We start from the raw sequence: 14071 nt of genomic DNA on the forward strand, positions 1-14071 counted from the left end.
TGGGAGAGACGCATTGAGTGCACCTATTATTTATCTGAAGGTTTTAACCCATATTTGGTTGAGCATTTTTGGGCTGAATGGCCTGGTCTTGTCATTATGTTATGTTATGTTATATTTTCATGTTTTCATTTTATTTGAAAAAGAGCAATTATCACATGCAAATTGCTGTTTTGATTTGTTGATTTTTTGAGAACACAAATGTGCCATTGTTAATCTGCTGTCATGAGCAGTGATGGTAGACCTTGTGTTTGCTTTGTTTTGTGTTTTCTATCTTGATTTCCTTATACTTTTTTATTCCTTATACTTGTTTTTCACCGCTGCTGAGTCTGATGACACTGTTTCTGTCCACAATGCTTCCCAGAGGGCTCAGAAGGCTGCCAAAATCAAGAAAAAGGGGGTGTGTAAATAAAGACGGAAATAACTTCTGCAATTCCACTCTCATGCTTCTTGCTCCATTACGCTGTCTTCATATTCATGAGCTTTTGAACTGTTAAGTTTAAAGTTTACATCAAATTATGAGGATTTAAGAAGGATCTGACAAAGATAAATCTGGGAGTGGGGGTCAGGTAGGCAGGCTGGGGTTTTGTTGAGTCCTTTAGAGTGAATACAGGGTTTGCTCTGCTCATACTCCTTAAAGGTGGGGTTTAGTCATGCCACACAGAGTGTAGACAGAGTTTGTTTAAGCCACACTCAAGTGAATGTGGGGTTTAGTGAAGTCATATAGTGAACGTGGGGTTTTTTGCACGCTTAGTTAAAGTAGTAGTAAGTTTGTCTGAGTCGTACTCAATGAAGTGATCATAGTACTGGCACAATACCCAAACTTGACTTGTCTGGGTGCTGGTGAATTATGGGTATTTCTCTGGCCATTCCTCTGTCATCACTCACCTTCATTCCTCTGCATGTTTTGTTTTGTTTTGTTCTATATGTTCATGTTAAATTATTTGTATATATACCATTTTTATAATGGGGAACAAAGAATTGAAGAACCATAATGCTGATAGAAATAGGAAAAATTGGGTGGCACAGAAATCTTGAGTTTTCAGAAAGGCATACATGTACATGCTTTTGTGTAAATAGTGTTTTTTTATGTATTTGACTCAAGCATTCCTATTACTGATCATATGGAGGAACCCAATGCAGATTATATATTTGACCAGAAAATTAGCAGGAGATCCTTTTCCTTTTATTTGGAATATTTCAGTTTTGTAAATGTGAATACACTGATGTATGAACAATGAACTATGAACAAGGTTCCATATGCATTATACCTATACTGTGCTAGGTATATCCTGTACAGCTGCACAGTAGTTCTCTGCTGGAAGGGATATCTTTCATTGGTAACCATTTCTGCTCTGTGTGACGAACCCAATACCACTGTAACAACGCAGGAATTGGCATTTTAATTGTGTTATATGTGGGTTTGAGAGTGCAGTGCTGCCGGTGACCCCCCGGGTCTGGTGGGTCTCTGCCTGGGATCGTGGGGCCATTTTGTGTGCTGCAGAGCACGGGGCCCACTAATGTGCCCTCTGACCTTTTTGTTTCCCCCCCAGAGCCCGGAAGGAGACGCGCAGACATTGACGGAGGTGGACCTCTTCATCTCCACGCAGAGGATCAAAGTGCTCAACGCAGACACACAGGTGAGATGTGTGGCTCAGAGGGACTTGGTGCACATGGAGTCCTAAAAGCCCTGTAGCAGCGAACTCGATTGTCACACAGGAATAGCAGTCCCCACATGGTTTCCTTGAACAGGCTGTACAGCAGATTATTACCCATAAGTGCTCATTATTTTCAAATAACATCATTAGCAAGTAATTGTTGAACAGGGAATGAAAACAGAATTCTAGAATGGCATGCTGAAAATTAATTACTGGAGATCCTATTTCTGTGGCATTTAAGATTTAAGTCTTTTGTCTTGCTGATTTAAAAAAATAATAAATAAATTATAATAATTTAAAATATCTTTAAATTTGTGGAGTAGTCAAATCAAGAAAAAAAGGCTTTGTCCCACACATTATTGTTTGTGAGTGTGTGTGTGTGTGTGTGTGTGTATGTATGTATGCAGTATATACATATACACGTGATCTGTTGATTGCCTGATTGATGAAGCATTCCCTTTTTAACACAATGACAATGTTGTTATCAGGCTAGTGTGTAAATTAATACAGCAGGATGAGTAATTTTGCATTTGTGTTTGACAGAGAGGCTAACAACCTCAAACATTTCTGCTGGTGATTAAAAAAGAAGTGTAAATAAGAGCTACACAGAGGCTTTTTGTGTCGTAAAACTTTCTCATGTGACTGTTATTGGCAGAGGCCTTTTTCCCTGAACGATTTCAAGAGGTTCAATTATGGTGGCTGAACAAAGAGGAGAGAACAAAGACAACAGACAACATCTATTGTAAAAGGACTGTGCTTTATATGAATCTGCTGGCTGCCTCTGTCAAACTGCCCCAGTGAAATCTACTGTGCACGGGGAGCCGTGATGTCTCTGTTCCTTTGCTCATCTGCATCCCATAATGAACGGCTTCCTGCCCTGGTCATGCTAGTTTTTGTTCTCACTGAGCTTGTAATTGCTTAGGATGGTTTGGGATGCTAATGCTAATGCTAAAATGGGTTCTATATCTAATTGCATAATTACTCAGTTCAATTTAATTTTATTGCCAACTTTAAGATGCTTTACAGAAAAAAAGGAAGTGGGAGTTACTGGCAAGAATGAGCCTGAACCTGCAAAAAAATAATAAATAAATAAATAAATACATAAATGAAAGAACAGAAAGTGAGGTAGCAATTCCCCAGCGCGTGGAAAAACACTTAAGCAGTGGCAGGCAAAAACTCCCTGGTGAGAAGAATCTCTGGGGGACCCTGGATATAGAGTTGGAGCCATTGCTTTTCTGTTCAGTGCAGAAATAAAAAATGTGTTCCTCTGTGGATGCTTGCGTTATGGCACGACACGTAGCAGCCACACACTGCTTGTGTTTCTGTGTATATCAGATGCGTGTGCTGGTCATCTGTTACTTTGTGAAGGTAGGGATGGCATATCTGGAACAGCAGACCTCTGTAGTGTATACGATACCAGGAACTTCAAGCCTCTATAGTGTGCACTGCCTGGAGCTGTCCAAAAGTTTTCAGTGCATCACATTTGTGTCTTGAACCACTACATTTTGAAACTGGTGAATGAGAAATGGTGTTAGGAGAGTGTTGGCTTTTAAACCAGAGAAGCTAGAGAAGTTTTGCCTGCTTCCATGAAGCACATCATGTGGTGTAAAAGAGCCAATGAGGTGCCAGTACAAACTTGCACAATTTGCATATGTGCCAACATGTATTATCATTGAACAATTTTCCTCTTTTTAAACCAAAGTGTTTCATGCTCTTTAACTTTCCAATTTTCCATTACCCGTGAATATGCAAATGAAGAAACTTTTTGGAATGATTAAATGATTAAGTGAATGATTAAATATTCTCCCTGACAACCATTCTCTCTCACAGGGTAAAATGTGCTTGCCTTTTCAAAACCCCATGGATAAAGTGAGAATTAATTTTTATTTGGGGTTGGTGTTCAGTCCTGCTGTGATTTCTGTCTTTGTCTGCCTTTCCCTCAAATATCCTGCCTTTGCATGTTTTTATTAAATTTCCTTTCTTTGGTTTTAGACAGCCTATAGTGCATGAAATGCAGCAAAAGAACAAAGATGCTGAGTCCAGTCAGACGGCTGTCATAAGCCAGCCAGTTGTCATTTTCCTTTTATTTTATTTCACATTTGGCTCCACTTGAATTTTTTACCTTTGCTATTTTTGCATGAAGGGGTGTGTTGCAGTCTGGCAAATTAAGAGGAAAAATTAGTTGTTGGCTTGTAGATACACCTGCTTGAAATTACCTGGACTAATTACCAAGATCTGAAAAAGTTGTAGTGGGATTTTTAAAACCAGCTAATTAGCTAAGCTAACCAGTTTATTATCACAACTTGCAACTACACAGTTGATTGAGTGGACAGCAATCTTCTGTATAAATGAGCATTGAAACAGCCACCTTAAAAACTAGGACTCTTGACATCTTCATTCCAGACTGGCTCCTGCTCTGAAGCCCAGGGAATGTGATGGCTTGTAATATGCAGAAGCCAGTGTATTCGGGCATTGCAGGACTGCAATAGCAGAGGCACGGTAGCAGCAGCACGGCGGGCGAAGCCGTCTGCCAAACACGGCAACGGGAACGAAACGGCCTCTGCGTGAGGCTATGCGCCGCGGCAGTGTGTGGGCCGGGCTGGCTGGCTGGCTGGCTGAGTCAAGCCTGCTGCAGTGCAGAGCTGCTCCACTCCCTGCCTGGCTTTAGGGGGGCAGGGGTGGGGGGGGGGGAGTCTGGGTTTTGGTTGATGGTGAGAGGGGGCAGGAGAGAACAAGGCTGGCACACTTTTGGCTGGGGGCTCCAGTGACTGTGCCACAGGAGGAAACTCACCTGCTGTGATGATGTATAAAACGATTACTGCAGAGGCCAGATGGGGGATGGGTTTCTGAAAGGAAGGCACAATGGAGATAATTATGTCCTTACAGTACCTTTATAATGTTAATTACACACACTCTCTCTTTTCTCTGTTTTGTATACACACAGTCTCATTCTTTCTCTTACATTTCTCTCTCTCTCTCTCTCACACACACACACGCAAATGCATGCTGAAATAAACATATACACATAGACATATTGATGCTTTTACATATATTTTAGTTATAGGTTTAACACGACAGTTCTTCATCAGATTTTTGTTCATTTCAAAAATGGCTGCTTGGTATTCATGGACTGTTTTGTGAAAATTAGAGTAATTAGCAGTGAGTTCTCACCTGACCACTCAATGAGCATGTGTTGTGAATTGAATTTCAGCGGTTTCTACCCTGTGCATTGTGATAAAGGTTAAAAGCCGGAAGCACAGGAAAGAAAAATTGGATAATTAATTCTCCTGACTGAGAGATGCTTTTTGTAGCATTCCCTATTATTTTCTTTTTTGGGCATACACTTTCCGACTGGTAAAAAGGCTTTGAACAGTTTCCATGTTTAAACCACCAATGAAGGTTTTTGAAGGAACTCCTGTTGAACCATCCATGTGTTTATTGGACCCGATACCAGCCGCACAGGTGTCATATCTCTTTAGAGCTGCAGTGTGCAAACTGTCAAAACACTATTTTAAGTGTTCACTACACTTTCACAACACATTCTTTGAACACTTTAATGGAAAAAAAAGTTGTGGAAATTTCCACCATTTCAGGGGTCTCGAAACACTGAATTGGAAGTTTCTCAAAACTCCAGCTCGGTTTATTAAAAATCTCCCTGGGGTTTTTAAAACACCAATGACATTTTGCCCTGTCAGGCAGTGGTTATAAGAGAGAAAACTGAGCTTGTAAATATTATTCTCTTTTTCTCTTTACACCTATTTTATCTTGATACCAATGACATGCCCATGCAAGGCATTTTTAGATGGAAAACAGATTTTAAAGTTTTTTTATGAGTTTTTACAGTATATTTCCTATGGTGCTGGCTCATGCTGGTAGTTGTCCTGTCTCAGGATAGCGCTCCGTCACAATTCTCTGTCCTTGATGGTTTTGTGCTGCATGCCCAGGAGGCCATGATGGACAACGCCCTGCGCACCATCTCCTACATCGCCGACATCGGGAACATCGTGGTGCTGATGGCCCGCCGGCGCATGCCCCGCACCGCCTCGCAGGACTGCATCGAGACCACGCCCGGGGCGCCCGAGGGCAAGAAGCAGTACAAGATGATCTGCCACGTCTTCGAGTCGGAGGATGTGAGCGCTTTCTTCGCCGCTTTATTGTTATATTACATTACATTTTTCAGTGCGTAAAGAACTGCACCATATTAGACTGGAGGCCAGTCCACTGAAAGAATGCAGAAGATAAACCCTGTATCCTGGGAAGCGGTTATCTTTATTCCAAAGATAATCTTTAGGATTCAACAGTATTATGCTATAATACTATTAAGTATTAGAGCCATAATTATAACACTAAGCAGGTTGATAATTCAGATGTCTATGCTGGAATAATATTAACCCAAGAGAACTTTTCGTACATAATGTCTTTTAGTAAAAAACATTCTTGGGGAATCTTAGGCAGCCAAATATCCATTTGTCTAAAAAATGCTGAATCCTATGTCATCATAATAAAAGATGATGGACAGCTATGTGAAAGACCATGGCTGTCCTCTGGTGCGTGCACTGTGAGGTGATGCAGGAGTTTTTGTGGATATCTGACCTCCCCCTGCTCTGGCCCGGAGCCCCACTCTGCATTGCAGCTGTTCCTCACAGTCTACCTGCGCAGATGCAGCAGTAACACGCACACACAGTGATTAAGCTTTTTTTTATGCGTGGTCACTCAGTCATTGTTAGGCAGAAATGGTCCTGTAACCCAAAGGTTGCAAATTAGATTTCCTGGTTAGGACCTGCTGTTAGACCCAGGAGCAAGATGCTTAAACTGATTGATGGCCAGCTGCCATTCTGTATATAGATTAAATTAGATATATGGAGATAATATTAAGACATTCAATATTTGTAAAAAAAAATATATACTTTTAGGAAATTAGCAATGCAAATTGTGTATTGTGTTAATATATTGATGAAATGTTATGTAGCAATAGCGTTATCTATTGTAAACTTTAGATGAATTCTTTAACCAGATCTGTAATGCAAGAAACATGTAATTTTGTTACTCCAAGATTTATCGTCTTCTAGATTCCATGGCACTGGTTTTTTTTATTTGTTCAGTGCAGAACATTATTGGTCCATAATGTCAGCGGCCTCGGGCCAGTGCTGGGGTTTTTTCTGTGGGTCGGTGGTTTCGTGCTCAACTTGGGGGGGGAGCCGAAACGTCTCCTGTGAATGTGTAGATGCGACCCGCCCCATGGGCTCCATGCGCTGTTGCCATTGTGACAGCTGCCATAATTGCGCGTACGCTCCGTTTCACGCTCCGTAATACTTGCGTTTCTGCTCATCGCCGTTCAGGAACAAGACTCCCTTTGTGCGATTGTCACGGTCCGATCCGTGTGTTGCTGGTGCTTTTGTGGACCTGCCTCAAACCCGCACCCCTGCCTTTGACACTCTCGTATTTCATTACTGTAGCCCGGGGCAGCTCCTCGGCGTGCCAGAGCGATGTGGCTAATTTCATAAAACGTCGAATAATTCGAAATTGAATTTCCTTTCCCATTGCTGGTTTATTAGCTTGAAGGATCTGAAAGGCTTGGCTCAAAATTCTGTGGCTGTAATGCAGATCACTGGTGCTACGCCCCTGGGTCTAGGATCCCCTCCCCCGAGACCCAGTAAAGTGATTTAGATACAGCACAGTCCTCAGGTATATTACATTACATTACATTATAGGCATTTAGCAGACGCTCTTATCCAGAGCGACGTACAACAAGTGCATAGGTTTCAAGATGTAGAGGCGCAAAAGAAACACTAGAGTGAAGTAAGGATCGTAGTGCCAGAAGTGACCACATCGATCAGGACTCCAACCCTGTAGAGTAAGCTTGTTCAGCAGCAAGAATCCTACCAAGTACAAAGTACAAACTAGCACTGGAATCACACCTAATCATACAAAAACAATCCTACCAGATACACTAACATAATCAAATTATCCTAGCTAGGTACAATGAGCTGAACTATAGGCTAGGGAGGGGTGGGGAGAGGTGCAGCCTGAAGAGATGAGTCTTCAGTCTGCGTTTGAAAGTGGTGAGATTCTCTGCTGTTCTGACCATCACGGGGAGCCCATTGCATCCTCCTGGGTTTTCATTCAGCCATGTCCACAGAGATGGCTTAGAAGCCAGCAGTCACTAATGCAACCAAGCGAGCAAACTGCTTTCTGAAACGGAAATCAGTTCTGGCTCATTTCTGTATTCTTGGATTGAGGTGGTCTTAAATATACTGTAATTGGCAGTGGAACTGTATGCAAAAGGAACATAGGGTCCCAGTGACCTCACCGCTGTGTAATTGGAACCAGCTAATCGGAAGGAGTATATTGGTGCTTTAAGCCTGCGGTGGTTTTTCCAATTCAGAATGGGCATGGTCGTGTCCATTTCATTGGTTGGGGTAATGGAGTGGCACATTGTTTTTCTTTCCTCTTTATTTCCTGTTGGTGGATGTCCCATTACCGGGTTTGTTTAGGATCGTTTTCTGATTGGTTTTTCCCTCCCGGCAGGCACAGCTCATCGCGCAGTCCATTGGTCAGGCATTCAGCGTGGCCTACCAAGAGTTCCTGAGAGCCAATGGGATCAACCCCGAGGACCTGAGCCAGAAAGAGTACAGTGACATCATCAACACGGAGGAGATGTACAACGATGACCTCATCCACTTCTCCAACTCTGAGAACTGCAAAGAGGTAGGAGCACAGCTGAGATTGGGAGTGTTGACTGGCGGCAGAGCTGTTGGATGCCATTGCTGTGTTTGTGGGAGAGGATTATCTCTGTGGGTAGAGAGTGCCTGGTTGCCTGGTTGCTGGGCTTCCTGTTGTGTACAGAGCTGAAGCAGTGAAGTCAAGTGTGGGAGAGGGAGGCAAAGGAATACTGCAGTAGTTCTGAGAGACATTTGGGTACACCCTTTCTCTAGTCTTCTCTTTTCTTTTGCTCTCTGTCTCTCCACACATCTCTCTCCCCCCTATTTCTCCGTGTCTTGTACTCACTTTCTCTTTCTCTCTCTCACACTCCATCTCATGCTCCCCTCAGTCCTTCTCTAGTCTTCGCTCTCCTCTCCCTCTTGCTTTCCTTTTTCCCTCTTGCTCTCTCCATATCATGCCCACTCCCTCCTTCTCTAGTCTTCTCTCTCTCTCTCTCTCTCTATAGAGTCAGTATTAGTAGAGGCTGGATTGTCAGTATTGGGACTTCACTCATTTTATCACTCTTCTTCTTCCCTCATGTACTCGCCCCCCTCCCTCCTCCCCTCCCACCCCCAGCTGCAGCTGGAGAAGCAGAAGGGCGAGATCCTGGGCGTGGTCATCGTGGAGTCCGGCTGGGGCTCCATCTTGCCCACGGTCATCCTGGCCAACATGATGAACGGCGGCCCTGCCGCGCGCTCCGGCAAGCTGAGCATCGGAGACCAGATCATGTCCATCAACAACACCAGCCTGGTGGGGCTGCCCCTCGCCACCTGCCAGGGCATCATCAAGGTACCCTACTGGGCAACTAATCCACCATGAAATGAGCACCGCAGTGTTCGGAGCAGTGGCAAAAAACGTGCATTATATGGAAATTATTTCATGCTTGTATGGAGCATTGGTAATATAGCCGTATATAGTCTTAAGTGAACAGGCATGTCGAATTGCTAATGGAACTGATATTAGACCAGTGTTGTGACTCATGGGGAATAAAGGCAGTTCCTCTTTTAGCAGGAAACCTGCGATGCTCACTGACATGCTCTGAGTATGTGTCTGTACTAAGAGGCGTGTGTGTGTGTGTGTGTGTGTGTGCATGTGTATATGTACGTGTGTGCGTGTGCATGTATGTATGTGTGTGTGTGTATCAGGGCCTGAAGAACCAGATGCAGGTAAAGCTGAACATTGTGAGCTGCCCCCCTGTCACCACCGTCCTCATCAAACGACCAGACCTCAAATACCAGCTGGGCTTCAGTGTGCAGAATGGCATCGTAAGTCTAAGGAGAACAGGGTCCTGCCTCCTGTACCACACCCTCACATGGCAACTGCCCCGTCCACACAACCTCTCAGTGCATCAAATCGAACAGCAGGTTTCCAATATGGTGATATTCTGCTTGATCCCCACAGTATTGGATTTAAGAAATTATGGCAGATGCAGAGAAAATATGTATTTATTTTCCTTAATATCAATTATTTTGTGTTTGTGTTGCAGTAATTGTTTTTAAGTTGATTAAATAATGGCATGATAACATGCAATGAACCTAGATTTAGGCATTTAGGCATCCATGATATACTCAATGGCTGTTCTCAAATCGTGTGCCCTTTAAGCTGTATTTGAAACAATCCGATAATTCTCCCTCTAAAATCATATTACCTCGTGTTGCTGCATAACTGGTTTTGCTGTTCAAATGCAATTACTGTCATTTCCCCTTGAATGGGCCCTAATGTGAACCGCAGGTTGGACGTGCTTCGCTGGCCTCATTTTTCATCACAATTACTCCACAGTAACTTCCTTTCAGACATTTCTTTTCTTGCCAAAAGAAAATGGAACTGACCACATGAAATCAGCATTACGTGTGCAAAACATGGCACATATGAGGCCTATTGCTTTTCACATTAGCGACACCGAACGTGCTGACTCTGAAACAGAGACTTAAAAAAGACTTAAAAAATTATATTATAAAAAATTACCATATGGAGCCAATTCTGTATGCTTTCTAGAAATCACTGCAACACTTAGTTGACCTTCAGTGCTCTTCTCTCTCTGAGAATTGGGGTGGGTTTTTAGATTTCTGAGAGCCAGCATGCTGGATTGCGATAGAACCCTTTTTGTCGTGTGCTGCGCAGATCTGCAGTTTGATGCGCGGAGGCATTGCGGAGAGGGGTGGAGTCCGCGTCGGCCACCGCATCATCGAGATCAACGGACAGAGCGTGGTGGCCACTGCGCATGAGAAGATCGTTCAGGCCCTGTCCAACTCCGTGGGCGAGGTGAGTGTGGGGTGGCGGGGGGGCGCAACAGCTGTATGGGAATTAGGGAATTTAAGAATTTAAGAAATGTATCTCAATTCAAATACTGTAGTGACAGTAGAGTGCAGTAGGCAGCAGGGTGGTGTAATGGAAAGGGTAGTGGGCTTGTAACTTAGAGGATGTAGATTTGATTCCCTGCTACCCTTATAGCTTAGAGCTCAAGGATCAGGTCCTCAGTTGCTTCAGCAAATATCCAGCTGTATAAATGGATTATATGTGAAAAAGTAGGTTATCTCTGTAGGTTGTTCTGGAGCATCTGCTAAATGTTGAAATATAAATGCAATATGAAAACAGATGTGTTAGCAATATCCTCAAAGGACAGATAAACAGAGTACAAATATTAGGTATAATATTCATGTCATGTTTACAGAAAGTGATTGGGTATACATACAATAAAAATAGAGTGAAATAACACAAAACCTCAAATACCTGTTCTCAGGAATGAAAACTCTTTCCAATGGTAACACCTCAAAATTGTCAGCTGGTGCTAAACCAACAGTGTTTCATCAGACCCTGTGGTTGATGGATCTTTGGTATTTTATTGGCTCAAACTGAGCTTGAGCATTAGCACCTCCTCTGGTTGATTGGGCAGCTGCAGTCTGCATGTGCCAGTCAGTTGTGAATTAACTTTACTCTGCAAGCACGATAACTTTTGTGTGTTCATCTGCACTCTTCCAAACTGTCAAACGAAGACAAGTGATGGGATGGGCTTGTGAATACAACTGCCATTAGACATTTTGGTTTAAAAAGAGGGTTATGAAAGAGCAACATATGTCATTTGGACCTTTCTATGACATAACATAGCCATATTTTTCCTTCATGCTTTAATGAGGATGAGTGACAGCAGTCTTTGGCGGGTTGCCTCTGTCCTGTTAGATGCCAGTCCTTAGGGACATCCACAATGTTACAGGCAGCATAACCAGAGACTTGAACTGGTGGATCACAACACTGTAATCATAAGACAACAGCAATAAAGCAATGAAACTCGGTGGGTTGAGATCATATAAGGATTCAGATGAGTGGCAGTTTGAGGTTGGCTGTGGATGTATTTTCAGTTGTAAGAAGCAGTGCTCGTACACTTGTAAGTGTCCTTAAAGACACTAGTGTCACCATTTTCTTTCCCTTCGTGTCAGATCCACATGAAGACAATGCCAGCAGCCATGTTCAGACTCTTAACTGGGCAGGAGACTCCCATGTACATCTAGAGCCAGAATGGACTTTGTTTCACACGAAAAGCCACAAGAGGGAGTTGTTTGCACATGTCCAGGGACCTCTGGGAACATGACCTTTCGGAATTAGTCAAGCAAACGAACAAAGGGGAGTTGAAAGCCTTTTCTCGTCATTTCCTACTTTTTTTTGCCATCTTACTCAGCGCAAAGGAATTTCTTGGCTCTTCTATTCCCGTACCACTCTCCGGACACTCACAGCATTTTAAGGACATTTTAAAGAGAACAACTGAAAAGAAATATCATGTATTGTATTTATTTGTGCCATCTGTCTATGGTATGTATGTCTTGTCAGAAAATTTGAAGAAAAAAAGAGGAGTGAATGTCTCATGGATTATTTTTTTATATGCATATAAATATTGACATGGTATATATTCTGTACATTTCTGTTTTTGCTTTTGTATTTTTTTTTGTAGTGTAAATATTATTATTTTTTTGCTTGAGGTGTCTATTGGGATATGCCATTGCTGTGCTGCATATATTTACTGACTTTCCCTATTGTAGCACCACTGGACTCCCTTGATCCAGATGTGGATCTACTTAGGAAATGCAGACAAATTAGTTCCAGATCAAAACCCGTCATCTCAGAAATTGATTCTGCGGCATCAACAAACGCTTGAGAACATGTTGGGCTGAAAGCGGAAGTTAGCTTAAGTTTGAGCCTCAGGGTCAAACCTCAAGACCATAGAGATTAGACCAACTGCTTTACAACTGGAACAACTGATTCTTATTTGACAGATTCAGATATCTCTTCTGGTTCTCATGCAGCTCCATGATCTAGTGGTTATAGCCTGGGGTTTCAACTCCAGCTAAGTACGCTGTTATCACCACACCAAGCAGAAAAGTTTGGTTGAGAATGTAGTTCCATCAATAACTTCTGACTTCATAGCATCACTGCCTGAATGATGTGGCAGCTCGTGACTTCATTGTAGTTCAAGTTAAAGGACACTGGTTTTAGTAAACATGCTTTTTTTGACTGCTGTTACGTTTTAGCTAGTAATGATAGTTGGTACATTTTAGGAAGTCACATATTTCACCAAAACAGTTTGTTTTGTGTTTGATACATAAGTCCAAAGATGACGATATTTAAACATTTTAGGGAATTTAGGCATACAGTTTTTAAAAGGCCTAGAAAAGAAATTGTCTTAAAGTATGGAAACACAACATATGGGACAGTGTTATGTTTCTTCACACACTAATGGGAGAAATTTAATCCCCCCTGAAAATAATTGAATATGTACATTGTTCTTCAATTCAAACCCACAAAGCTAATGCAAACATGAAACTGAAATTTTTAAAAAATTGCGTGTTCTGTTAATTTCTTGTTTCCTAGGGAACTTTGTCTGCGTGGATTGTAAGTGTAACGTAACAGAATTGTATTCATAATCATCTACAGTATTTAGAATGTGTGTACATAATGAAGACCTTCCGTATTGTGCCCATTTGTGAATTACTGTTGGTCGCTGCAAACCTTCTCATCAGAATTGGCCTATTTCATGAATGAATGATAATGATAAAATAAAATACACTGTGACTGAAAAGCCTTACCATTGAGTAAGGCATCAACAATGTATTGTTGAATAATGACATTGAAAAAGGAACAAAACATTAAAATTGTTGTGTTTGCATGCAGCTGAAGCTGGAACGAAGTCATTATGGAAAAAAGAACAAAAAATAAATTTTGCCATTCAATTTTTAATTTGCTTTTGCGTGATTTTTTAAAAAGCTTGTGTTAGGACCCCATGGGTCTAGGGGTGCATGGGGTATGTAACTGGATGTAAAAATAGCCGGGAGATGTTAATGCTGTATAGATGGTAACAACAGTAAATCAAACCCAGACAAAGCAGAAACTCAGTGCATGGGTGTTTTACTGTGGTAACAAAACAAAAAGGTGCAACAAACTACTACCGGACATACAACATCCCAGACACGCACTACCAGGGTCAACGGACGCTGGATGTTGCCAAAAGAACAGAAAAACAAGCTAGCTAAACCAGAGAGTAATTTAATCTAGTGTATCAAGTACACAAACAAAAGGCCTATCTACTCTAACTAGCAGACTGAAAACACAATTGGTTGGCAATCACTCCTAAGGACTAGTGGATCTATACACAACATAGCCTACGGGCATATGTACAGGAGCCCCCAGTCTTACCTGTCCCAAGCCTTGGAAGTGTACACAAAACA

The 14071-nt window shown here is 42.2% G+C and overlaps 1 protein-coding gene across 9 annotated transcripts in view; it reads left to right on the plus strand.

Moving 5' to 3' along the window:
- Window positions 1-13583, plus strand: part of LOC118215626 (amyloid-beta A4 precursor protein-binding family A member 2-like) — a 60042-nt gene extending 46459 nt beyond the window's left edge. For 7 of the 9 annotated variants that reach the window (XM_035396527.1, XM_035396528.1, XM_035396526.1 and 4 more), the window contains 8 exons: window positions 362-397; window positions 1551-1637; window positions 5600-5785; window positions 8184-8363; window positions 8934-9146; window positions 9503-9622; window positions 10479-10619; window positions 11792-13583. In XM_035396527.1, coding sequence (XP_035252418.1) covers window positions 362-397; window positions 1551-1637; window positions 5600-5785; window positions 8184-8363; window positions 8934-9146; window positions 9503-9622; window positions 10479-10619; window positions 11792-11863 — 1035 coding nt within the window. In that variant the 3' untranslated portion in view covers window positions 11864-13583. The remainder of the gene's footprint in view (window positions 1-361; window positions 398-1550; window positions 1638-5599; window positions 5786-8183; window positions 8364-8933; window positions 9147-9502; window positions 9623-10478; window positions 10620-11791) is intronic. The other 2 variants (XM_035396533.1, XM_035396534.1) reach the window with 1 other exon arrangement.
- The last annotated feature ends 488 nt before the right edge of the window (window positions 13584-14071 follow it).

Source organism: Anguilla anguilla, chromosome 16 (assembly GCF_013347855.1).
Source record: "Anguilla anguilla isolate fAngAng1 chromosome 16, fAngAng1.pri, whole genome shotgun sequence".
Classification (NCBI taxonomy): Eukaryota; Metazoa; Chordata; class Actinopteri; order Anguilliformes; family Anguillidae; genus Anguilla; species Anguilla anguilla.